General features: G+C 43.5%; 1 protein-coding gene and 1 long non-coding RNA gene across 2 annotated transcripts in view; both read right to left on the bottom strand.

The window, feature by feature from the left end:
• On the bottom strand, positions 1-1,218 carry LOC132887412 (uncharacterized). The gene is made up of 3 exons (XR_009654824.1): positions 1,124-1,218; positions 217-228; positions 1-85 (listed from the first exon to the last, which is right to left on the bottom strand). It is a non-coding gene; the product is annotated as an uncharacterized LOC132887412 (long non-coding RNA).
• Positions 1,219-2,938: 1,720 nt separating this feature from the next.
• The window catches only part of LOC132887847 (spectrin beta chain, non-erythrocytic 4-like), a 221,863-nt gene continuing 196,853 nt past the window's right edge, over positions 2,939-27,948 (bottom strand). Inside the window, exons 36-37 of the mRNA XM_060923573.1 lie at positions 27,622-27,664; positions 2,939-3,575 (exon numbers count right to left, since the gene is read on the bottom strand). Of these exons, the coding sequence (XP_060779556.1) occupies positions 3,360-3,575; positions 27,622-27,664 (259 nt within the window). The 3' untranslated portion in view covers positions 2,939-3,359. The remainder of the gene's footprint in view (positions 3,576-27,621; positions 27,665-27,948) is intronic.

Raw genomic sequence — 27,948 nt, 5'->3', positions numbered from 1 at the left:
CCTGTGGCAGCAGGGGCGTGGTCGAGCGTCGGCTGTGAACAGCGAGGAGGCAGGTTGAACCAGCAAGTAACGTGATGAGGTGCACCTGTGTCAAATTACTGGCTGTCTATTAATCTGTCTCTGTGTGTCTTTCAGACAGTCAGGAATGAGAGTGTTGTGACACCCCGTCGTTTGTGTGTTTATCACTGAAAAGTGTACTAAAATAAAAGAACTCACCTGTTCTGAAGGCTGGGAAACAGAGGAACGGGAAGCAAAGTTAGAAAGTTGTTACAATACCCTAACAAAATCTCACCCTAACACACTGATCCAACTCATCAGCTCTTTAGAAGACATGTGCTGACATTACCTCTTCATATCACAATATTTGCCCCAACATCCTAAGATGCTATATTGGTATTGTACTACAAAAATGATTTCAAACAATATTATTGTGAACATTTTTTTTTTGTTTGAGTCTTTTTACTTCAATAAAAGTTGTGCATGCTGAATTTTGAAGTATATTTCATAATCTATTATTGGAAGTATAATTGTTGGCACATGCCTACTTATTAACACACTTCATATGGATAAAATGGGTGTGTTTATGTGTGTTGCAGCAGGAAGACACTAGAATGGGACAGGGATTGCTTACCTACCGTAACAACGTCCAACAATGACTTTAGGCCCCAGCATTACAAATTTGTCTTTTTCATACTCTCACACACCTGGTCCAACCCATATGCTTAAGACACCCTTCATACTACTTTAACCCCCAAGGAAGTGTATGGAAATTGAACTTCTGTTGAAACAGGTGTGTTAGAGAAGACAACACGGAAGGACACTGTAGTACATCTCACTATTCTTACAACTTCCTAGTTAAGTGACACACAATCACAACATACCTATTGTAGACCAAGAGACTATTCATATTAACATAAAAAAAAATCCACACAGAATGAGAAGCAAAGGAGATACATGTACTAAGAAACAATTTATTCTCATGCAGTGCCTGAATACTGCAACAGTTTAAGAAAAATACTGATGTGCACATTTAACACACACAAAACACACACACGCATGCGCGCGTGAGCGTGACACAAGGAAGACTACAGGGTTTAAAATCAAATGCCTGAGTTCTCATTACCTGGATGATGTAAGCACACACACGGCTTATTGTTCCAGTTTGAACATACATTACAGTGGACTTTAGAGAGACACAGACACGACATTTTTTCCCCTGCAAACACTGAAACAGGAAGGAATGACCTTTGTAAGGAATTCAGTCACTTCCTCATTCCACTGAAACAGGAAAAGGGCATTTTATCAATGCTGTGGCTTATTCTCAGAAAGAAGGAGGCAAAAATACACACCTCTGTTCCAATCCTGTTTTTAATGCACCCATAACATCTTTCTCTTCCCTGGCTGCTGAGTGATGTCTGCTAGATGACCTTTAAATGAGGGATTAAATTGAAAACACTGCAGCCTTCAGAGCCACAATGTATGCAGAGGGCATTACTGCACTCTTTGACACAATCTTTTTTTTTTTAATGGTGGATGAATTGTTGGTAAATGTAAACTATAAAAATGTAAACTCTAACATTTGATTGTCTGTATTTAGACTGTTTTTTATCCCTCCAATTCTTCCATTTGTACACGACAGCAAAAGGAATAGTATTACTTCTGTTCAGTTCTGCTAGCCAGTTAGCTTTTAGCATCGTAGCTGGTTAATTGATAACCTATTAACAAAAATGTATAATTTAATAAAGTATGTTGTAGACCAAAGGAAATTAAATCATAGAAACTACCAAGAAAATTATTAAAATTTCTGTAGTAACTGTTTAGCAAACCAGATAGTTAACAAACTAGTCTTACTGGGTAGTTAGCTAGCCAATAAAACCTGACAGTGTGTGTGACTGAGACGGAGTGTGTAAATTTCCAAGAAAACCACACTAGTGTTCTTATTTTTACTATCTCTCATTAATTAGCAAATCAGCTAGTTAGCAAACTAATGACTTCGCAAGCTGTTATGACTCTGCATATATACTGCTTTTTGACCAACAGGGAATGGGTTCTTGAACCGGTTCCATTCAGGATTCTTTGAACCTTGGTGCCAGCTAATGAACCAGCCCGTGTCTTCACCAGTTTTGAACAGAACCATTGTAATCAAGGATGTGTCATGAACGAAAGGCGCTGCACAATGGAAGTAAACAGTAGCAGCAAGATCGTGGTGCACATTGATTACCTGTGAGCTTTTGTTGTGTTATTGTAGATGTTTCTTTTCATTCAATTTTTTTTTTCTGAAAATGTATCATATTCTGTTGAGTTCTGCATTGCTCTGCTTTGCTTCCTTTCCAAACTAATGACATGGCCCTGATGTCATGGTTTGTACTGAAAAAAAACAAACAAACAAAAAACCAGTTATCTTTTGGTTTCAACCGAGAACCAACTTTTCAGGTTTTGAACCAATTTATTTTTGGTTAAAATGCTTTGAACAGTTCAAAATTTGGTATGTGAATCAGAACCGAAACTGTTCCCTGTTGGTGGAAAAGGGGTACAAAAGGTACTAAGGTGTAACACTTGATGTCTAAATCTCCAAGAAAGTCACTTCAGCTACACTGTTCTCACTGCTGAGGGAAAACACTTCCTACACACTTCTGTGACCCCCACAGTGCAAATGTACACTCATTAGGTGATGTTTACGAGGGCGTTAAAAGCAGTATTGGAAGGCAGATTTCAGGCTTTACAGTCCCCTGCATGGTTATTGTCTTTACTTTATTTCATACTTACCTTTAATTTCTCAGTCTGTAAATTGAAGCTGATATATAATTCATGCTTGATAATCACACAATCAGTGTGTTATGGTGTACAAAGTGTCAAGAAGATTAAAAAAACATAAAATAAGATATTTATATAAAAGAGCAAATTAACTTTTGGCATATTTCCATTCTCATCAGTAAGTAAGGTGTGAATAGACAGGATAGAGTTGAACAAATTTAAAAATGTTGAGCAGTAGTATGTAAAAGTGATAAGATTATAACTCAAGTCCAGGTGCTTTAACTTACTGCTACTCGACATTTCAGAATAGACCTGTATAACTGAAAACATTCATAAACAGATGTATAAATTTGAAATAACTATAATGAGCTCAGTGTAACATCTCTTGGATTAATCTTTGTTTGGCCTCTTGAAGAACTGCTCTTCATGTATTGGGACTGAGAATCTCCAGTGGCCACCAGGAGTTGCTTCAATCCTTCAGAGAGAGAAATCCACTTGGAGAGAAAGAGTGCAACATTTTCTCCCTTCCTCTTCAAGTTTAGTGTCATATCAGACTTCTAGTTGCTGCAGTGTAACCCAATGCAAACTGTCAGAAAGTTGCCTCTTCATTTCTTTTTTCCGCTCTTTTTCTCCATTTTCTCACCCTTGTCCGAGCGTTCAGAGCCCCGATCAGCCCTGTCTGATTTCTCAGCTCTGCTGCCTTCCCTCCGTGTGCCCTCGTCTGTAGATGAGGTAGTTGGATGAGACTGCCCCCATTTAGCGATTTCCTCGTGTTCGCTAATACTCATGGTGAGACTCGAGATCCAGCCTTTCAGGTCATCCTGCACAAAAATCATTTAAAAAAAATTTGAATCATTATTCACCAATTAATGTACAGCAATGTAGAGCATCATTCTTTTGAAAGGACACCTAACAAGCTCACTCAAGTTAGTGGCAAGCAAGCCAGGTTATAGAAGAAATGGTTAGCTTCAGTTAGCTAATGTTACTACATTAACTACCATACTAACTAGCTATTAACGCTGGGCGATGTATCATGATAAAATGTTTCATTTCAGTTGATGATAATTATTGATCATTTTTAATTACCTATTTTTAATAATTACCAGGAGAAAAAGGTTGAATTTAATCCCTATATTTTGAATTTCAAACCTTCCTTTGTGCAATTTCCTGAGCAGTTTGCACAGAAATGATTTCAATACGTGCAAGTGGAACAAATTCCAAACTATGCCAAGGCTCGACATTAATGGTAGTCCAACTGTCTGGGACAACCAAATGTTTGGTCCAGACAAGTCAAATCCACATCTGCCTGTCCAATGGAACAAGTTGAATATTTGTTAAAAATCACCATTTTCTAGTAATTATTCAAGAGTTACATTAGTAAAGTTGTAGCAAAACTAGTTCAATCACCTCGATCTGGCCATGTTATTGTTTACTAAATTCTGGGGAAGCTGAGTACAGCAGGTATGTGTGTAAAATAACCATGTCATCATATCTAATTATAGATTATCAAACCTTGAATTCATCGAAATCGGAGAACTGGCGATCTAATACCTCAATAAATGAAATGTCTGTGGTGAATCTTCAGTTCATTCAGACATTCATTGTATTCTTCTCTTGTATGGTACACATCCTTCATTCAAATATGCGGAGCTGTTCCGCATATTTGATTTGACATAGGTTTTACACCGGATGTCCTTCCTGACACAGCCCTCCCCAATCTATCCGAGCTTGGGACCAGCACTAAGTATGCACTGTCTTGTACAACCCCAGTGGCTGAGTATTTTACTCAATCTGCATATCTTTGAACTGTGGTGGAAACCGGAACAACCCCACACAGACATGGGGACAACCTGCAAACTCATGTTTACTTATGGTACAAATTAAGCATCACAAATGTCATAAGATATTTCGCAGGAATTTTATGACAGTGCTGAACTCACTTACACTATGGTTTGTTTTCATTCACAACATGCGTCTGTCACCCTTATCATGTTCAACTTGTTTTCTTTCGGTTTCATTTCTTTAAATAAAATTTTACTTCAAGTTCTGCTGGATTAATCAAGATTTAACTTTATTTCCTCCAGAAGCTTTGAAGTTTGGTGAGTCTAACTGCAGATCAGGTAATGAATTAGAACACCACATGCACCATAATGGGGCATTGGAGAGTTTTTGTTTATTGTTACAGTTAAAGTTTGAGTTTTATTGAAAAATTAAAAATCATTAAAGCATAATGATTATCATAACTATACTTGCTTTTTGATAAACTTTGTTAATCATTTGCCTTTTATTGAACTAGTAAATATATAGTAATAATAAGGTTATGGTCAGGACAAGTGAAAAATCTTGCTGCTTGTCCGACTGGACAAGTGGATTAAAATGTTAATGTCAAACTCTGTGTGAAAACAGAGCAGATTTTAACGCAATCCAAAAATCACATATAGTAGACCATTTTGTGGCGGTAGGTAATGTTGGCACTTTCCACCAGTTACCACCACATGAATATTTACGACCTGTGGAAAATACTGCACATTTTCTCACTCCATGCTTTTTCTGGTGGTTTGCATTTGATGCATTCAAGTTAAACCACTGAACATTCTCTTGAAAAATTCTTATTGCTATTAATAAAGTGTCTATCAATGGTACATACTGCTGTTATTTTATTGCCAAAGACTACTAACTATTTAGATTTTTATGTTTAGATTTTGCAATGACAACCCAACTTAATGGTAGCCATAGTTATACAGTATGTATTAGCATACTGTATAACCTTTTCTGAGGCATCTTCACATACAGAGAACACAAAAAGTCTACATACTCCTGTTAGAATTGGAAGATCAAATTGGAACTTTTACCACTATTAATGTAATATAGCAACCAACAAACTGCAAATGAAAAACACAGAAAAAGCACCTTTTGCTTGTCTTTTTTTTCTTTCTTGTTGTCTTGTTGAGGAAAAGTCTACCAACCTAGTACATCTTGATTTGGCAATTTTATTCCACTCTTCGATGCAAAAAAAAAAATGTTCCCAATCTATTAAGTTGTGAGAGGATCTCCGGTACACAACCCTCTTCAAGTTGTTCAGCAAGTTTTCAATAGGATTTAGATCTGGGCTCTGACTGGGCCATTCCAAAACGTTGATCATCTTCTGAAACTATTCCATTATTGACTTGGATTTATGGTTCGGGCTGCTATTGTGCTTCAAAATAGATTGCTATTTGGAGCTAGCCATGAAATAATAATAATAATTTAAAAAAAAATTGCCATAACACATGGTCTGGCAAAATTTAGGTGAGCTTGGAATTTTTATTTATTTATTTTTATATAAAAGCCATCTGTCTAGTCTCCAGACCTCACAGCCCATGTGAGGAATACAATTGTTGTCACATGCAGGGAGTGAGCAGCACTTGCCAGATATTCCTTCAGCTCCTTTAATGTTGCTGTAGGGCTCTTGGCAGCCTCCTTGATAGTTTTTCATTTTGTCTTTTTGCCTTTTTTGAGGAACATCCTGTCCTTGGTTCTACTGTAATTCCTCATTTTTTCCACTTGTTAATAATGACCTTTACAGTGTTCCATGGTAGATCAAATTATGCAAATTCCTTTGTACCTCTCTCCAGCTCAAAACCTTTCAACAATGAGATCCTGTACTTGCTTTGTAATCTCTTTATGACTAGGGCTTCAGCAGTCAGTGGAAACCAAAATGATGTCAAGAAAATCCTACAGAAACATCTGATCTTTTGGGGGGAGTTAATCAGAATCATCTGGTTGACAATAGGAATATGATAATTACTTCTGAACATGAGAATGTGTGGAAGCTGCCCTGATGTGGGTGGAGTACAGAAGTACAGCAGGCGGGTGTTAGTGCTTAAACACATGTTTATTTTGTTTTTCAGCAAGACACTTTCATGACCAGGACAGCCACACGCACACAAACACACACACAGTCATGTTCTGGTCCAAACCAACCCCTCCTCTGCTTTCCTACTTCTTTTATACAGCACCATCACTGCAAGAGACACACACAGACACACACCTTAATTGGTGACAGGTGTAGCGATTTGACCACTCACCTTCCCTGACTCCGCCCTCCATTCACAAGCCAACGCTTGGCCACGCCCCTGCTGCCACATACCCCCAACCACCCGACTCAGGCCGGGGAGCAGTCCAGCCTGCAGCGGACTCCCCCCCCCATTTGCACCCCCAGCCTGTGGACCACCTCGAATTTGAATGGCTGGAGGGCAAGATGCCAACGGATGATCCGCACGTTGGCATCTTTCATATGGTGGAGGCACTGGAGGGGCGCGTGGTCCAAATAGAGGGTGAAAGGGCATCCCAGTAGGTAGTACTGGAGGGCGAGGACCGCCCACTTGATAGCCAGGCACTCCTTCCCTATCGTGCTGTACTTGCTTTCATGCATCAACAACTTATGGCTAATGTACAGCACAGAACGTTCCTCACCCTCCACCCTCTGGGACAGAATGGCCCCCAGCCCCTGTCTGATGAGTCTGTCTATAAAATAAAGGGGAGAGAGAAGTCAGGGGGGTGTAAAAGTGGCCCCCCACACAGTGCAGCCTTTACCCTAGAGAAAGCCTGTTGGCATTGCTCCATCTATTGGATTGGATCTGGCGCTCCCTTTTTAGTGAGACCAGTCAGCAGGCTGATGACGTCCAAATAATTAGGTATGAACCTACGATTGTAGCCAGCCAGCCCCAGGAACTGTTTCACCCCCCCCCCCTTTGGTCTTGAGCCTCGGGCAGGCCGCAATCACTGCAGTCTTGTTAATTTGGGGATGCACCTGCCCATGATCCAAGTGGAAACCCAGATACCATACTTTCACCCACCCAAGTGCACACTTTTTCAGGTTAGCTGTGAGACCCGCACGCCTCAGCAACTTTAGGATGGCTCTAAGGTGTTCTAGGTGCCGTGGCCAATCATTGCTATAGATGATGATATTGTTGAGGTACGTGGCCGCGTAGGCGGTGTGAGGGCGGAGAACCCTGTCCATGAGCCACTGGAATGTCGCGGGAGCCCCAAATAACCCAAAAGGACGTGTGACAAATTGGTGTAACCCAAACGGTGTGGAAAAGGCCATTTTCTCTTGGGATAGAGGAGTCAAGGGGATCTGCCAATATCCCTTTGTTAAAGTCAGTGTCGAGTAAAAACAAGCAGTGCCTAATCGATCAAGCAGCTCATCAATGCGAGGCATTGGGTATGCGTTGAATTTAGACACCGCATTGACCTTTCTATAGTCCACAGAGAACCAGACCGAGCCATCAGTCTTGAGAACCAGGACCACCGGGCTTCTCCAGTCACTGTGGGACTCCTCGATTATGCCCATTTCGAGCATGGGCTTGAGTTCATCCTGAACCACCTGTTTTTTGTGTTCGGGCAGGTGGTAAGGGCAGCTGCCCACCACCCCTGGGGGACATCTCAATGTGGTGTTCTATGAGGTGGGTGCGGCTGGGCAGGGGCGAGAACACGTTGGAAAATTCCCTCTGCAACTGGGCCACCTCCATGAGTTGGGCTGGTGAGAGGTGGTCTCCACAAGGGACCGGAGTGGCTGGAGATGTCAATTATTTTTTTTTTGTACCTCCGGCCCCAGCTCCTCCTTCTCCGGGACTACCGACACCAATGCCACGGGAACCTCCTCAATTCCAGCATTTTAACAGATTGAGGTGGTAAGTTTGCAATGCCCCGCCCCTGTCCGTTCACCTCACCTCATAGTTGACATCCCCGACTAGCCGTGTGACCTCAAAGGGCCCTTGCCACTTGGCGATTAATTTGGAGCTCGACGTGGGCAATAATACGAGCACTTTGTCTCCCAGTATGAACTCTCTAAGGCACATGCCCGTCATACAGTCAAACTTGATGTTCTTGTGCCTGCCGCAAATTCTCCTGGGTTAAGTGAGTGAGGGTGTGGAGTTTTGCATGCAGATCGAGAACGTATTGAAATTCGTTCTTACTAGGCATAGGTCCCTCCTCCCAATTTTCACACAGCACATCCAAAATGCCACACAGCTTACACCCATATAATAACTCGAATGGTGAGAAACCCGTGGAGGCTTGCGGGACCTCTCAAACTGCAAATAACAGGGGCTCGAGCCATTTATCCCAATTACGCACATCCTCACTTACAAATTTCCGAATTAAGTTTTTGAGTGTTTGATTAAATCGTTCCACTAAGCCATCCATTTGTGGGTGATAGACATTGGTGCGGATAGGCTGAATTCCCAATAACCCATGCAGTTCACACAGCGTGTGTGACAAATGTAGTGCCTTGGTCTGTCAGGAGTTCTTTCAGAATCCTGACCCAGGAGATAATATGGAAGAGCATTTCCACAATACTGCATGCTGAGATATTACAGAGAGGCACCACTTCCGGATATTGCGTTGCGTAGTCCACCAGAACTAAAATAAAGCAATATCCCCGTGCTGACCGATCTAATGGCCTGACGAGAGCCATCCCAATTCTTTCAAAAGGGGTCTCGATTAGAGGGAGAGGCCGCAAAGGCACTTTTGAAGTGGCCATGGGATTTACTAATTGGCATTCGTGACATGCTGCACACCACCGACGGACATTCCTGCAAATCCCTGGCCAATAGAATCGGGCCATTATTCGGGCTAGTGTTTTAGCCTGCCCCAAGTGTCCGGCCATGGGATTAAAGTGAGCCGCATGGAATATGAGTTCCCTACGGCTCTTTGGGATTAATAACTGTGTTATCTGTTCGTCAGTCTGAGTATCCTGCGTCACTTGATATAACCTATCCTGAATAATACCAAAGTAGGGGAAGGCCGGTGTCACATTTGGCTGGAGAACTTGACTATTGATTACTCTCACTTGGTCAAATGCATGCCGCAGATTCTCGTCTCGCGACTGCTCTAATGGGAAATCCTCAAAGGAATCCACATGAGAGGGAGGAGGGGCGAGCTGACCCTCGCTCCGCCCTGACGTGGTGCTGATGTAGATGGCTCTGTGACAGCTTCTCCAGCCAATACTAGACTGGGATCTTCCCGAGACGTATTACTACAGGACACAATTCTTACATGTTCCATTAATTCTTTAAATCCTGACCAGTCAGTCACCAAAATCAGCACGTGGGTGAGACGAGGATTAACCGCCACCTTTACACTATGCTTTTCTCCCTGAAATAGAATGTGGATGGACACTAAAGGATAGTTGTGAACATCCCTGTGCGCACACAATACCTTCACCACTTGTGTTCTCCCCAGTGCCTCACCTTGCACCAGGCGTTGGTGGATTGAGGTCTGGTAACAGCCAGAATCCACCAAGGCCAGATACGTATCCCCTTGTACACTTACCGGTATATGATATGCTCCGGCCCAATCGAGGGCGGTTTCTGGCACGTCGGGGACCTGGACCACCGCACCCACCTCCATCATGGAGCACTGACTTTGGAGATGTCCTGGCTCCCCGCAGCACCAGCACACCAGCCCAGGCTCTCCCTCTGCACTGGTGTTACAGACTTCACTCACCTGGGGGAGAAGACAGATAAGGAAGGGGGAAAAGGGAGGGCACCACGGGTGCGTCGGGCCGGCTGGGGGGGAGCCGGCCCCCACCTCCGTGGTGGGGGAACAGGGCGAGGACGGGAAGCAGACTAAGAGGGAGAGAGAGAGAGAAAAGAGGAGAAGGGGAGGCATGTCTTCCTGCCATCTGAACCGTTGCCATGTTGTCCTCTGCCAGCTCGATGGCTTGATCCAGCAACACCGGGCGATGACACTGAACCCACTGCACCATTCCTTCTGAAAGTCACGAGATGAACTGCTCCAATGTTACCAGGTCGATAATTCCCTCGGCGTTGTGGTCGTCTGCCCTCAGCCACCGCCGGCAGGCATCCCAGAGTTGTTGGCCGAACGCGAATGGCCGGCCAACCTCCTCCAAGTGCAGCACGTGAAAGTGCTGATGCTGTTGTTCCGGGGAGTGGCCGACTTGCTGGAGAATGGCTCTCTTTAAGTCCGCATAATGAGCTGGCTGTCAGAAGGGAGCTGCAGTGCGACGAGCTGCGCCTCGCCGGTGAGCAGAGGAAGTAGGCGCACTGTGCGCTGCTTGACCGGCCAACCCCACCCTTTGGCTGCTTGCTCAAAGAGCATGAGGAAGGCTTCCGGATCGTCATGTGGACCCATCTTTGTTAGGGTGAGGTGGGGAGGGTCTGCTGCAGCGGCGGTCAAGGACCCCGCCGATGCGAGCAGATGCCGGAACACCTGGCAGTCCTTCTTGTTGGGCCAGTATCAAGGCCTCGAAGTGTTGTTCCTGCTCCTTTCATAGGGTGATCAGTGCTTGATGCTGGTTCTGCTGTGCCATGGTGAGGGCATGAATGAGGTCTTTGAAGGGCGAGGACTCCATGGATGGGCTCCCCTCTGTACTCCCGGGTTTCAACACCATTGTGGAAGCTGCCCTGATGTGAGTGGAGTACAGAAGTACGACAGGCGGTTGTTAGTGCTTAAACACACATTTATTTTGTTTTTCAGCAAGACACTTTCACTACCAGGACAGTCACACGCACACAAACACACACACACAGTCATGTTGTGGTCCCAACCAACCCCTTCTCTGCTCTCCTACTCCTTTTATACAGCACCGTCACTGCAAGAAACACACACAGACACACACCTTAACTGACGACAGGTGTAGTGATTTGGCCACTCATCTTCCCCGACTCCGCCTTCCATTACCCTTCCGGTGGATGCGCCTTGCCATGGTGGAAGGGCTTGAGCGTTCCAATGATTCCAAGAGCAATGCCGTCGGGAGTTTCAAACTCCTGGTAGGGTCACCCAAAGCGGTAAGGTCGAGGATGAGGTTCCAGACTAAAGGCATCCAACAGCAAGACCCCAACGGTGGACCAAGCAGAACACTTGTCTCTGGCAGAGGAGGGCAATGCCCAGCAGACAGGCGCGACAAAGGCGGGTCTTGATGAATGAAGAACCCGGCAGCCTGACGCAACCAGCCTTGCTGAAACTGCATGTTTCAACCCTTTGAGCCACAGTGGAAGTGTTGCTGGCCAAGTGTGTGCGTGTGGCCGCCACGCAGTCACGATCACCTAAAACAAGCTCTTCAGCGAATGGCATTCGCCATCTGTTTCTTCCGACATCTATATCTCAAAGCCCAATGGCGATGGCACCATGGGCATCAGGGGCAGGCCTGGATAGCTGGAAGCCTCTAGTCTGTGACCACACATTGGTGGTGAGTCTTTGATGGTCACTCTCCATTGACCTTGCCATGACAATGGAGCTCGGCAGCTGGACTCGCGACTGGGTTGGCCTTTTTAGGATTCCCACAGCCCACCCAGCATGGGGATGCCCATAGAAAAGGTGAACATCGGACACAGCAGACTCATCTGGCCAGGATACCGTGGCTGGCAGACTTCCCATTCAGCAGTCAGAACACGACAAATATTACTGCTACCCAACCACTGACTACCCGCTCTTCTATCTCAAAACCCTTCATTCTTGGGGCTTGGAACATCTGCACCCGCCAGGACAAGAGTGACATCGACCGTCCTGAACGACGTACAGCCCTCATCTGCAAAGAGCTTGCCCGCTTTAACATCGATCTGGCAGCCCTGAGTGAGAACAGGCTTCCAGGTGAAGGCAACATCAGGGAAGCTGGTTCCAGATATACCATCTTCTGGAAGGGAAAGGACCCCGACGAATCATGCATCCATGGCGTCGGCTTTGCCATCCGATCTCAGCTCGTGCACCAGCATAACCTTGTCCCAACTGCCATCAGTGAGCGTATGATATCCATCCGGATACCGCTTTCTCAGGACAGATTCCTTACCGTGATTTCTGTGTACGCCCCTACTCTCACCTCTAAAGATGAAGTCAAAGCCTCCTTCTACAACCTGCTCGACAGTACCATTCAGGCAGTCCCTGCACATAACGAACTCGTCATGCTGCGAGACTTTAACACCAGAGTCGGCAGTGTCTATCGCTTGTGGGAAGGCATCTATAGCTGACTCCCAACTTTTTTCTTCAGGTTAAATAAAAGTGTCACGCTCCGACTGATGATTCAAGTGTTTTATTACAACGAGCAAACGCTGAAACCACCGTGAAAACTGAAAGAAATACACGGTGGCAAATACGCATCAGTAAAACCATCATGAAATGTTTCACTTAATACCCATAATATTAATGCCTTCAGGAAATATGACACAAATATGTCAATAAACATACCGTGTACGCCTTCAACCCAAAGGTTAGGAGTGGCTAGCAGTCTTTGTCTCCATATTGCACAGTCTCTCATACATCTTCATCATACCGCTCGAGCACACTGAACATGTGAAGAAATGAAACTCACGCTCCTCCCCATAGCATCACATGACCAAATGACGTGCTCACATGTCGTGATTAATTGAACAATTTTCAGATTAAGTATGCAAACAAGTATGAGCAAAAACAAATATTGAATATTAAATATGAAACAAATAATACACAAAAATACTAATATTACAGAGCTAGCTACACTGCCACCAAAATTACAAAGGTTTATGTTCACCATATTTAGACAAAATGTGAATAAAACTTGTAATTTTCTATCAACTTCAAACCCAACTTTTACACTGAATTTTTATCAATAGTTCGTTAAAGCAGTTAATTGAATTGTTCCATTTTATTTCAACGTTATTCTATTTTGAATTATGTTCAACTAACACCACTAATTTGTGAACTGAGCGCTCAAGATATGAAGGTTGTGGTAAGCATTTACCTTGTGGTCCTAAATTTCTCTGACCTACTTGAATTTTGACCTTTCGGACAAGACCATCATCATCTTCGTTTGCTTCAACAACCTTAGCTAGTGACCACTCATTTCTAGGAGTATTCTCATCCTTAACAATCACTACATCTCCAACCTGTACATTCCTTCTTGTCACATGCCACTGCTGTCTAAGGCTGATGTTGGTCAAGTATTCTCGTCGCCACCTGCTCCAGAATTGTTCAGAGAGATACTGTACTCTGTGCCACCATTTTCTGGCATATAAATCTTCTTGAACAAATTTTCCAGGAGGTGGAAGGGGCATAGTAGGCTTCAAAGTTAGTAAATGATTGGGTGTCAAGCGTTCAACACTTTTGGGATCACAGATTGTGTTTGTTGTGAGCGGGCGACTGTTCACTATGGACATGGCTTCGTAGAAGAATGTTCTTAATGAGGAGTCATCCAGTCTTCCTTTAGCTTGAGCAAGGACAGAACTCATCACGCTCCTGATTGTCTGTATCTGACGTTCCCAAATGCCTCCCATATGACTGGCCTCAGGAATATTCATAAGAAAATCACATTCCTTTCTGGCTAGATAGGTTGACATCCTTTCCTCATCCAGTTCCATTAAGCACTTTCCCAACTCATTCTTTGCTCCTATGAAATTCGTACCTTGGTCAGATCGAATTTGTCTGACTGTTCCTCTTATTGCTATGAAGCATCTCAATGCATTCAGAAATGCATCAGTTGTGAGATCTTCCAGCATCTCAATATGGATGGCCCTGGAGCTTAGGCAAATTAACAACAGCCCATACCTTTTGTATTCTTTTCTACCTTGTTTTGTGTAGAAGGGGCCAAAACAGTCAATGCCTGTGCATGAGAATGGAGGAGATGGCTCAATTCGATCAACAGGCAAGTCAGCCATGCGCTGTTCTTGAGTTCGGCCACGTACCCTTCGACATGTAACGCAATTCTTGATGTACTTGGCCACAATTTTACTGGCACCCATTACCCAATATCCATTGGCTCTGAGTTCATTCAGTGTTTGTCCTCGACCTTGGTGCTGTGTTCTTTTATGGCAGTGGTCAAGTATCAGTTGTGTAACAATGCCTTCTTTTGGGAGTATCACGGGATGTTTGAATGCCAGAGAAGCTGACGACCTTCTCAACCTGCCACCAACCCTAAGCACTCCATCCTCAAGGAATGGGTCCAGTTCATACATCTTATGAGTTTTCCTGAGTTTTTGTGGTGATGTTTGGCCATTTAAGCTCTTCCCCAAATGCTTCTCTTTGGGCTGCCTTGATCAGCATGAGAGCAGCTTTCTTTCGCTCCTCTACAGTAATGGGCCCAGAGCTGTCCCTGCGAGCCAGCCTCTGAATGCGTGCAATGACATTGAGACATGTAACCCAGTCAGAAAATCTTGACAACTGATTCAGGAGGTCATATTCTTTCACAACATCAGTTTTCAGGACTTTGACCTCTGGGTCGCTTATAAGTAGCTCTGAGGATGTTTGGTTGGTTACAATTTCCTGTTCCCATAAGAACTTGGGTCCTTTGAACCAATTTGATGCCATCAGATCTGCCACCTTAAGCCCTCTAGAGGCATGATCTGCCGGATTCTGACTTGTTTCAATGTAAAACCATTGATTAGGGTCAGTAGCATCTCTGATTTTCTGGATTCAATTCGCTACGAAAACATCGGGCTTCGTTCTTGATGTATCCCAGTACCACCTTCGAATCAGTCCAGAAGTACTCCTGATCTATATTTAGCTCAAGCTCCTCCCTGAGAATCTTGCTTACAGCTGCAGAGACTGTGGCTGCAGTGAGCTCAAGACGTGGAGTACTGACAATCCTCGTGGGTGTTACCCTAGCTTTCGCCATTATTAATGTGCAATGTACTTGTTCATCAGCTACGATCCTGATATAAGAGCACTGCCCATAGCCATAATTACTGGCATCTGAGAAATGATGCAGCTCAATTTTCTGGATCATGCCAAGATAATTGGGAACAAAGCACTGTGGTATTTGAATGGATTGAAGATTGTCCAGGTCTTGAAGCCATGTCTCCCACTTTGGCCTTAGTTCTGGCGGGACGGGCTCATCCCATTCTACACCTCGTTTGCACATTTCTTGCAACACTCCTTTCCCAGTCAAGATATAAGGGGCAATAAATCCTAGTGGATCATATATGCTAGCGACTGTGGATAAGATGCCTCGTCGAGTGGCTGCTCTTTCCTGTTGGACCACATTAAATGAGAAGACATCCATCTCTATGTTCCACTTCACACCTAGCACACTCTAAACTGGCAGCTCTCTATAGTTTAGGTCCACATCTGTCACTGCACCAGCACGCTCACTCTCTGGAATTGTCTCCAAGACAGCTCTGTTATTAGACACAAACTTGTGCAGATGCAGTTGTCCCTTACTACAGACTTCTCTTGCTTCATGGACTAGTCGTTTGGCTTTTTCAACAGAATCCAGACTGACAAGTCCGTCATCCACATAAAAATTTCTCCGGATGAAACTTGCTGCTAGGCGGTACTCATTCTCATACTTAGTGGCGAGGTATTTCATGCCGTAATTGGCGCATCCTGGTGATGACGCTGCTCCAAATATGTGCACCCTCATGCGGTATTCTTTGGGCTCACTCTTGGTATTCCCATTCTCCCACCAGAGAAACCTCATGAAATCCCGATCGTCTGGAGTAACATGGAAACGGTGGAACATTTTCTCAACGTCATAGTTGATTGCAATGGGATACTGGCGAAATCTGCACAGCACTCCAGTCAATGTATTTGCTAAATCAGGCCCTGTGAGTAGGTGGTCATTCAACGAGGTGCCTTCGTATTTGGCGGAACAATCGAAAACAACCCTTATCTTTTCAGGCTTTCTTGGGTGATACACCCCATGGTGTGGGATGCATCATGTGTTTCCGTCCCTTGGTTTTGCACACACTTCTTCTGCATCACCATCATTGAAAACATTGACCATGAATTTAACATAGTCCTCCTTATATTTGGGATTTTTCTCCATCTTCCCCTTTAGATGTTTCACCCTGACTGTGGCTAGATGTTTGTTGTTAGGCAGCTGGGGGCGCTCTCTAAATGGAAGTGGCATCTCCATTTTCATTATGATGAATTTTCTCATTTAGAATTTGCAAGAAATGGATATCTTCTTGAGAAACTGTCCCGTCTGTAGGGTCTGTATCCTGAAAGTCTGCCTCTAATGCCTTAATTGCACATGCAGGTGTAATAGGTGGAATTTCTTTCACAGAGATGCGATAACAGAATCCTGCCATTGGCCCTCTACCAGTGGTAGGCATTTTGGCACCAACTATGCTCCATCCCAAGTCCGTTTTTACTGCGTATGGCTCATGCTCATTTCCTGACATTACCTCTTTTGGTTTTAGAGCTCTTGTGCATTCGTAACCTATCAGGAGTCCAGCCGGACAGTCAAGCAAGTCTGGCATCTCTTCAGCTATGCTAAGCAAGTGTGCCCATCCTTTGGCCGTTTCCCGAGTTGGAATATTGGTCTTCTCCAACGGGATGTATTCTCTAGTGTATGCTGGTGGTAGCTCAATGCATTCTTCTGAACTGTATCCTCTCACCTTTAACCCAGTGGCTCTGTGACAATTCACTATTGACCTGTCAGTCCTTGTTGACAACTTGAGCTTGACTGGTTCGGTGTGGGCTTGAAGTTTTTTACACACATCTTGATTAATGAATGTATTGCTACTTTGTGTATCCAACAGCGCATACACCAAGATCTCAGGGCTGTTCTTGACAGCACTAGAGAGCCACACAGGGACAATCATTGAGGTGCTGTCTGCATTATCCACGTTCACACTGCACAAGGTAGTAGAGGGATTGTCTTTCTGGTGACTTGCTTCAGGCTTTTCTTCTTGAGCACGTTCGTCATGAAGCGGAGTTGGATGGCTCTTTCTACAAATATTACAAGTAGCCCTTTTCCAACAATCCTTTGCAACATGACCAACTCTCAGGCAAGCGAAGCACATATTGTTGTTCTTGACGAATGTTTTCTTTTCATCAAGGGGAAAAGCAGCAAATTGTTCACATTTGTAAATGAAGTGATTTTGCTGACAGCATATGCATTTTATTGGTTTCTTTGGTTGAACAGCAGATGGATTAACTGCAGAGCATGCTGATTCACCTGAATCCTTAGAAGCTTGACTTTTCCCTTGAGCAACCTTTGTTGATGTCACTAGAGTTCTGGCTTTGAGGCGTTTTGTGTCTGTACTTGTTTTCTCCTCTGTATGTTTCAGAGCGTAAAGAGAGGAAACAGGATTGCATGCAATGCGGGCCTCCTCTGCTATAAAGTCTGAGAATTCTTCAAAACTTGGATATGGCTTGTTGTCATCCAATGTCTTGGTGACATGCCGATTCCATCGAGCTGTTGCCCAGTCAGGAAGTTTTTGAAGCAATTTTTGATTCTCCTCACAATCATCCAACACTTTCAGACCTTGTACGTGAGGCATAGCATTTTTACATGAGACCAGGAAGTCACTGAACTCTCTTAATTTTAGTGGGTCTTTTGGTCCTATCTTGGGCCAGCTACTAAGTTTACCTCGAAAGGCTCTTTGCACTATGAAAGGATGGCCATAGCGCTTGTTCAGGGCATCCCAAGCCTGTGTATATGCTTCTTCATCGCTTCTGTAAAACGTTCCATCCAACACAGATAGTGCATCCCCACTTATATATTTTCTCAGATAAAACAGTCTATGTGCTGGGTCTCTGCAGCTTGTTTCGATAAGTGCTTTAAAGCTGGTGCGCCATTCAGTGAATTTTAGCGGATCACCAGTAAACAAGGATGGCTCGGGTGCAGGAAGTCTGGTCACCATCAGAGATTCTTTAAAGGCTTGCACTAGTGATGCTTCATTCAATTTTTCCTCCGATTGTCTTTCTGAACGAGGAGGGACTGATACGCCATGGGGAATCTGAGCATGTGGAGCTTTGGTATGCTGAGTTTGGGGCTGACTTGGAGGCAGAGTTATTTCTTTATTTTCTCCTATTTCAGCATTAAGTTTTATTTCCTCCTCTGCATACACATCATATTCAGCCTGCATAGCTTCCAGATCCCTTTGGTTTTCCAGCATTCTTAATTTGTCTTGCTGGGCAAGCAACTCTTTTCTTTATGCAGCTATTTCACTTTCTCTGTTAATTTCAGCCTGTTTTGATGCCAAGTGTGCTGCTGCTTCAGCTTTCTTTATTGACACCTGACTACCTGGTAGACTAACCAGTGGACCCATAAATTGATCTAGCATCTTCCCTCTGAAGTAACTGTAAGAGCGATTCCTTAACTGCAGCAGCATCAAACTCTTTGCCCACTTCTGAGCGACGCATATTTAGCAGTGTAATTACTTCTTTAGTTACAAAGGTACAGCTATCCATTCTCCTTCTTATGTCTTGAGAAGGCGTAGTCATTGCACGTAAGCTCTCATATTCTTGCTTTAAGCGCGACTCATATTCTTCCAAAGATGTCACCATACTGTCTAGTTGTATCTCGTCACATTCTTCTTTAAGTTTGCTCCTAATATACTGAATCTCAGCCTTGAAGTTTACATACATGAACATAAACTTTCCTTTTTTGCACTCTCTTGCTTTACATAGTCAAGCCACTTTTCTGTTGGTATACGTTCTCTTTCTGAGCGCCTCAATTGTTCAGGTTGAAAATCTGGTTCCTGGCTCTCTACACTATGTGCTTGCAGAATTTTATCAATTTCAGCTATGCGTTCTTTCATTTGTTCCGTTAATGTTGCATCTGTTACAGTCTCTAACTTAGTTTGTAATTCTCTTTGTTCTTCTTCAAGAGCCTGAATTACTCCCTCAAGTACAAGAGTATCTCCCTTGCTTTGATCCATTTTCTTAACTACTTTATAGTGTTTTAAAAAGTAGTCAAAATTTTGAACACAGAACTTAAGCTACAAGAAAGTTACAATATTAATTTCAAATAGAAATTACACACATATTAAACCTAAGCGTACAGTGAATCCACACCACAATATGATTGATACAACAATCTCCAATGCTTACTAAACACAGGCCACAAATATTCTGTACATAATGGCCATTTCACACGAATTTACAATCTATTTGCAATATAAGAAGTATTCATTTCTTATAAAAGAAATGCAACGTTAAACCTGATGGCTTGCATCTACTCACGACACTGTCGGAAGACGACGTGCTGTTGCCCTCTTGCGGTGACCTGCTGCAGCGGCAGCGCTGTCCTCACTCGCTGTTATGGCGCGAGTCCGGCCTTGCTGTTCTTCAAGCGGAGCCGATGAAAGTCACCTTGAACGACGACCAGAGCAGCAAAGTAGTTGTGGGTGGTGTTGTGCGAGGTCTTCAAGCTGCGACACTGACGATCTCTTCCATCTTGCCATGGCCTGTGGTTGCGACAAGTCAGAGCTTGCATTTACGTGTCCTGCTCAGCGCGGGGTTCCCTCTCTGGCCTCGCTGCGCTGCACATGTGTACCGTTTCACTGGCCTCGCTGCATGTCTTCACCAGCCTCGCTGTAAGCTCCCATGTTTTCACTATAGCTGACTCCCAACTTTTTTCTTCAGGTTAAATAAAAGTGCCACGCTCCGACTGATGATTCAAGTGTTTTATTACAACGAGCAAACGCTGAAACCACCATGAAAACTGAAAGAAATACACGGTGGCAAATACGCATCAGTAAAACCATCATGAAATGTTTCACTTAATACCCATAATATTAATGCCTTCAGGAAATATGACACAAATATGTCAATAAACATACCATGTACGCCTTCAACCCGAAGGTTAGGAGTGACTAGCAGTCTTTGTCTCCATATTGCACAGTCTCTCATACATCTTCATCATACCACTCGAGCACACTGAACATGTGAAGAAACGAAACTCACGCTCCTCCCCATAGCATCACATGACCAAATGATGTGCTCACATGAGGTGATTACCTCGTCATTAACAACACCCTATTCAGACTCCCAAACCAACAGAAGACGACCTGGAAACATCCTCGGTCCAAGCATTGGCACATACTTGACTATGTCCTGATCAGAGCTAGGGACAAAAAAGATGTCTGTATTACTCCCTCTATGCCCAGAGCAGATTACTGCTGGACGGATCACCATCTCCTGATCTCTCGCCTTAACATCAAGATCCACTGACTACCAAAGTGGGTCCCAGCAAATACACCCCGTCGCCGCTTTGACTGCACCAAGCTCCGTGACCCTCAGACATCTCAAGACTTCAGGGAAGCCGTTAAAAGAAACCTCACAGACATCCCAGAGCCAATCTCAATAGAGGACCATTGGCCCACCCTCCGCAATACTATGACCAATGCCACAGAGGAAACAATTGGTTACGTCCAGAAGAAGACCCAGGATCGGTTCGACGAAAACGATGAAGACATCACTCGTCTCATCGAAGCCAAACGCCTCGCCCTCGAGAATCATCCTACTGTGGATGATAAGCAGAAACATCAACAAGCATTAGCAGAATGCCAAAGAGGGATCCGCGAAGCTCAGAACATCTGGTGGCAGAGGAAATCAGAGGAGATCCAAAACTACGCTGACCAACGTGATATCCACCGCTTTTAGGTGACAACCAAGAAGATCTTCAGCCCTACAAGATCATCAGTGGGTGGCCTAAAAGTTATAGATGGCTCCGCTACCATCACCAATAGCAAGGGAATCCTTGATCGCTGGAAGTCTCATTTCGTGATCCTCCTCAATGATCATTCGCGCACCCCGGACGATCTTCTCCGTATGACCCCGAAGTACCCCATCCGCCACTGGATGTCCCTGCCACCCTCGATGCAAGATTTTAACAAGGCTATCAAGCACATGAAACCGGGCAAAGCTCCAGGGCCAGTTAACATCGCACTTGAGTTTTTCACTCACGGTGGCCCTGAGCTGAATAATCACCTGATGCTCCTCATCCTCAAGATCTGGGAAACCAAAACTCTCCCAAGTAACTTCCACGACACAAATATCATTACTATCTTTAAGAAGGGGGACCGAGAGAATTGCAGCAATTACCATGGTATCTCGCTATTAAGTATTGTGAGCAAGATCACCCGCATTCTTCTCGATTGCCTCCTTGTCCTCACAGAAGACATGCTTCCTGAGTCCCAATGTGGCTTCAGACCTTCTTGAAGGACAATAGACATGATCTTTTGTGCCCGTCAACTCCAGGAGAAGAGTCAAGAACAACAACAGCCAGCTATGTTTATCTTCTGGGATCTCAAAAAGGCCTTCAATAAAGTCCCTCGCCCTGCAACGTGGGTGGTCCTTGCCAGGTTCGGATGTCCACCTGACTTCATCACCCTAGTCTGTTCCATTCACGAAGGCATGGCTGGCAGAGTATGCCATCAAAACGTCCTCTCAGACCCGTTTCCCATCACTGGAGGTCTTAAATAAGGGTGTGTTTTAGCTCCGACTTGCTTTTTGCTGTACATTGCAGCTATGTTCAACGAAATTCCACCGGGGACCCCCTCTGTTGACGTGTGGTACCGCATGGATGGCGGACTCTTCAATCTAGCCCATCTTCGCGCAAAGACTAAGACATCTACCATCTCAGTCCGCAAAATGCAGTATGCTGACGACAACACCCCCCCGAGTCGGACTGCTAATGGCCTTCAGAGGATTGCCAATCTTTACAATGCTGCCTACAAGTATTTTGGGATGCAGGTAAACACTGACAAGACCAAGGCCCTCATCCAACCACCACCAGGTCAAATGCTTCCAAATACTAATATCATTATTAATGGCCAGCCCCTGGAAGAAGTGGATTACTTCTCATATCTGGGGAGCATTCTTTCGAAGATCCCCACATGTGAAAAAGACATGGAAAACCGGATCAAGGCAGCCCATTCCGCCTTTGGTGGCTTTAGCTGCCATGTATTTAACAACCATGCGCTGACCATCCGAGCCAAGATTATGGTCTTCCAGGCTGTAGTCCTTTCTACCCTTCTATATGCCTGCGAGACTTGGACACTGTACCACTGTGACATCAAATGCCTTGAGCAATTCCAACAGTACAAGCTGAGGCAGATTCTCAAAATTCCGTGGAAAGACCTCATTACCAACACTGAGGTCCTGAACTGAGCCTCACTGCCCAGTGTCGAAGCCACAGTCATCCACCATCATCTCCGCTGGGCAGGCCATGTCCTACGAATGAACCCCTCCCGACTCCCAAGGATCATGCTCTATGGCAGGGGTCATCAAACTACGGCCCGCGAGCTGACTCCGGCCCGCCACCCCCCTTTGACCGGCCCCCCCAGCCCCTCTGCCCCCCCACCACTTGAACCGGCCCTATGAGGCAATCCCCAAAAGTGGTCATGGCCTATTTTTTTAAATTGCTTTTTGGCAAATAATAACATGTCTGCATCTTGTATTTTGTTGATTTTATCAATTAAAATTGATATTTAGTTATAAAATGAACTATTCATATTTTCCGAATTTTCATCATATGCTCGCGATCAAGCAGTGACAGGCAGCGCACGTGCAGAGAACTGTCAGTGTTCAGGACAGCAAAATGGCAAGCGGTAAGTGAAAAGCTGACAGAGAGTGCAGAGTTTTTAAAGAACAGTGGACCACCGATTATTTTTTCATTCAGTGTAAGGACCGTGCAGTTTGTCTTGTATGTGAAGAAGGTGTGTCGGTTTTCAAAGAATATAATCTGCGTCGTCACTACGAAACCCGCCACAAAGAGTATGCTAGTTTGCGAGGGCAAACAAGTGAAGACAGGATTCAGAGGATGAAATGCAGACTGGCTGCACAACAGAATGTATTCCTTCGCCAAACCCAGATCAACCAGGCTGCTGTCCGAGCTAGCTATAAGGTAGCTCACCTACTAGCTACCCATGGAAAGCCGTTTACTGATGGGGACTTTGTTAAAGTATGCATGCTTGCTGTGGCCGAGGAGGTGTGTCCCGACAAGAAGGATGCGCTCAACGCGGTGAGTCTCTCCGCACCTGCTATGACCAGGCGAACCGAAGATTTGGGGGACAATGTGTATGACCAGCTGAACGAGAAAGCATCAGAATTCGAGTTTTTTGCTTTGGCCATGGATGAGAGCAATGACGTGCAGGACACAGCACAACTGCTGTGATCTATTGATCTATTGCTCATATTATAATTTCACTGTTTTTTTAAATGTATTTATTTTATATGCCTATTTATTTGACCTTTATTAAGTGCTGCACACAATTATTATTAATATTATTAATAATATCAACAGGCCTACCTACAATTTATAATTTTCCACTCACCTTTGCCAGTGTCAATCACCTCAACTAGGCAGATGTTTCTTACCTTGACAGCTTTGATGTTATTTTTATTAGAAAATAAATAAATGGAATATCTGTGGTATTTCAAATTAAAACAAATATGTGCCAGGAATCAAGTGTTGATATAGTAGTGTGGACATAGTAGTGTGGATATAGTAGTGGGGATGGCTGTGCCAGGCTAGTAATCTCTACTACACAATGAGGCCTGGTGGTGGTCATATTTGTCTGGGTCATACAATTCTATGTTATATAGCTGACCCGACCCCGGCCCCCCATCACAGTCAGGAATGACAACATGGCCCCCAGAGAAAAAAGTCTGGTGACCCCTGCTCTATGGGGAACTCACCACTGGAACACGACCCCGAGGAAGACCAAAGCACCGCTACAAAGATTAGCTCAAGCACACCCTGCCCCAAACCAACATTGAACCTTCCTCATGGGAGCAAATTGCCAGGGACAGAAGTGCCTGAAGGTTAGCTGTCCATGACGGCACCTCGGCTTTTGAGGAGAACAGAAGACAGCATGAGGAGGATAAACGAAGAAGAAAGGAGTGATTGGAACAACCTTGTCCTCCTCCTGCCCTCCCATGCAACTTCTGCCTGCGGCTCTTCCACCACCAATTGGGTCTCCTAAGTCATATCTGGCACAAACACCAGCCAAGGAGACCAGATAATTAAATAATATATTATGCGATAAAGGGAAGCCGGAAGGAGATGATAAAACCGATGCTCGGACACGAGCTGGAGCCGACGACGACGATTCACAAGCCGACGCTCGGCCACGCCCCCGCTGCCACAGTATGAATGTGATTAATTCTGAATACAGTCACATGCTTCATTATAAAAGGTTGTGCATAGTTGTGTAGCCAGGTTATCCCCACCCACCCCCACACATTTTTATTTTATTTGTTTATTTATTTTTAACTTAGATTTTGTTGATTGCTATTTCATAGGTGGGAAAAGTATAACACTTTGGGAAGACCCTCATGTGAGTGTGATGGTCAGGTGTCTACATACATTTGGCCATATAGTGCACATGTAGGCCATTTTTAATCCATGTGATCTGGAAATAAATGCCACTGTGCTGAAATATTAAACTTTATATTCTCTTACTGGTTGAGATGGTTTGTGCTCAATTAGGCATGTTTTAAAACATGATTAATCAGGCATTTCAATTCAGAAATCCTAATTTCTAAGAGACCATCAGGATACAAGCAAATGTGCATGCTTTATTCTGGTCCTAACTAGTCTGACATGAAAAAATTCCAGTATGTTCATATATACATGATGCATAAATCTTGAATTGGATTACAATTAATATTTTATTTTTAATAGGGACATGATATTGGACGGCATCCCCCCTCAAGCTGAGCCCCCTTCAGACTACACATACATATTAACCTGAGCTTACCTCTCAACATTTTCTGTTCTCTGTGAATGTACGAAAATGAAAGAACAGCTTCACTGATGAACAAGTTGGTGGAAATGGCCACCCCTTAACTGCACTCCTACCATTTAGTCTTTTGCTCTGTAACACCACATTTTGTATGGATTACGTGTAATACCATGTTTTCTTACATAAAAGTATTTCATACTAGTGGGCAAAATCCAAACCTTAACATGAATTACAACTGGTACAGTAAGTCTACCATCATACCACCCACTAATACCACCATTAACATCCTTTAAGCAGATATGACATTCCAAACCAGGATGCTGGCATGATTTTCTAACTAGCTCAATTCACGAACAAGGTAATAAATCAGACAATACTTTTAATTCAGAAAAAAAAAAAGCGTGGTGAGTTGCACTGGTGCCTTACAAACAATTAATTCACAGTTGCTCTTTGGCAAAAGAGGTGCATTGTCAAAAACAGAAAAGAGAAGCCAAGGCACTCACATAGTTAATTTTTATTATTATTTTTTAAGCGCCTTTATTTTAGTGGGCTCAAAACATTAAAACTGCACCTACGCATTGCAGCTACTCTGAGCCTTCATCAGGATTCTCTCTCTCTCTCCTCTTAAGAAAGTTGATTGCTTGAAAAACACCCAACATACACAGCCAGAAATAGGGATATAGTAGGAGTCCATTTATGTCTCCCAAGGTACAATCCACACTAATGTACCTCCTAGGGCTCATTATTGGACTTCAAGGTAACCATGTGTACCTTTTTAAGGCCAAAAAGGTACATACAGTATATGTTCCCAAGCAGTACATAAAGGATACAAATAAGTACCTTAGAGGGTACTGCCCCAGTGACAAGCTGTTGTACCCCTAAAGGTACAATGATGTACTTTGTTTTCTGAGAGTGTATACACAGCTGAATTGAAATGAACCAACTCGATTGTATTTGAAATCAGTATTCAAAAGGTAAACAAGACATTTTTATCAGATCTAAAGAGTTATATGATCCATTTAATAATCCATTAAATAAAATTATAATTGCCATGAGAATAACTGGACCTGATAACCTTCACAGTCATCATCTGGGATGAAATATTTCAAAAATTCATTTTGGGAAAATAAGACAGAACACCATCACAAATGGCGGCACGGTGGTGTAGTGGTTAGCACTGTCGCCTCACAGCAAGAAGGTCCTGGGTTCGAGTCCCGTGGCCGGCGAGGGCCTTTCTGTGCGGAGTTTGCATGTTCTCCCTGTGTCCGCGTGGGTTTCCTCCGGGTGCTCCGGTTTCCCCCACAGTCCAAAGACATGCAGGTTAGGTTAACTGGTGACTCTAAATTGACCGTAGGTGTGAATGTGAGTGTGAATGGTTGTCTGTGTCTATGTGTCAGCCCTGTGATGACCTGGCGACTTGTCCAGGGTGTACCCCGCCTCTCACCCGTAGTCAGCTGGGATAGGCTCCAGCTTGCCTGAGACCCTGTAGAACAGGATAAAGCGGCTAGAGATAATGAGATGAGATGAGACCATCACAAATTTTGAATATAATATTAACAGAAACTTGCTCTTCCCAAAAAAAGTCAGTTTGGATTTGGTACATGGTGTCATACCTGGCGAATATCTCATCGAGTGGATGAAAGTGTGTGTGTGTTTTTTTCATTTTGAGCTTTAATTTCTCTGAAACAATTCATCTGATTTGAAGTATTTCAGACAATTTATTGCAGCTTGTATGTGGAGGTGTGTATAAAAAATGTGGTATCTACAGGTTCTTCAAATCTGTTACCGGCGGTCACACAGTCAATTTTGGTTTTGGTTTTTTCCCCTCTCAAATTTAAGCACCCAGCATTCTATATTAAACCAGAGCTGCACTCCTGAAAGTCCACATTCATAAAGTAACAAAACCAGATATTTATTCTAAAATTTATAGGATATAGTTCAAGTAGTTTTCTAGATGGCAGTTTTAAAATGGCCCCTCAATAAACAATGTTTATTGCCCTCAATAAGGGCCTCCACCCCATCCATTAATTTATTTTTTATTTTTTGAGAAAACTAATCACAGAGACCTGAAATTTTGTACTTTCCCCATTAGAAAGTGTATCTTCCCCCTGGATTTTTTAGGCAAATCTGAGGTGGTTTTCCTACTTTCCATGTTTAATCATAGCTTCTTGTTCCTGCTAACCTCCACCCTGTTTCACTGCATCCATCTGATATAGTCTAAAGATATGTTTAGTTGATGAAGTGTGAAAAGGGGACAATTCCTTATTTCTTACAAAGAGAAAAATGCATTCAGGGAATTATCTGTAATAAACTGTAATAATAACAAATTACTACATTTGCAGAAGTACTATTTTACTACTACAAATTACACTGCAGGATTTCAGTATATTAGATGTTTTCATACCTAACCAAAATACTGCACCTTGTAATAGATAGGGTGAGATTTTGAATATACACATAATCTTACCTCATCTTTAGCATGGAACAGGAACTCGCTCCCGTCTTTAGTTCTGGGATTAGAAAAAAAGAAAAATGTCCTTCATTAATGCCAAATAGAAAAGTATATTTTTAAAACTTTACCATTATAGATTTGTGCATTTTCATTTTGAATCCTGTATAAAATTACATTTTATTTTACATATACGTTTTATATATATTTTTTCCTTTTATAGGACCTATTTTTAAGATATTGTGTAATTTTTCTGATTAAACATTTCAATTTATTGTAGATACTTTTATTTTATAGAAAGGTACAATATAAAAATATATTATTATTTTTTTTACAATGTTTAGA

This window comes from Neoarius graeffei, chromosome 6, assembly GCF_027579695.1.
Source record: "Neoarius graeffei isolate fNeoGra1 chromosome 6, fNeoGra1.pri, whole genome shotgun sequence".
Classification (NCBI taxonomy): Eukaryota; Metazoa; Chordata; class Actinopteri; order Siluriformes; family Ariidae; genus Neoarius; species Neoarius graeffei.
This window is presented reverse-complemented; position numbering and strand designations above follow the sequence as displayed.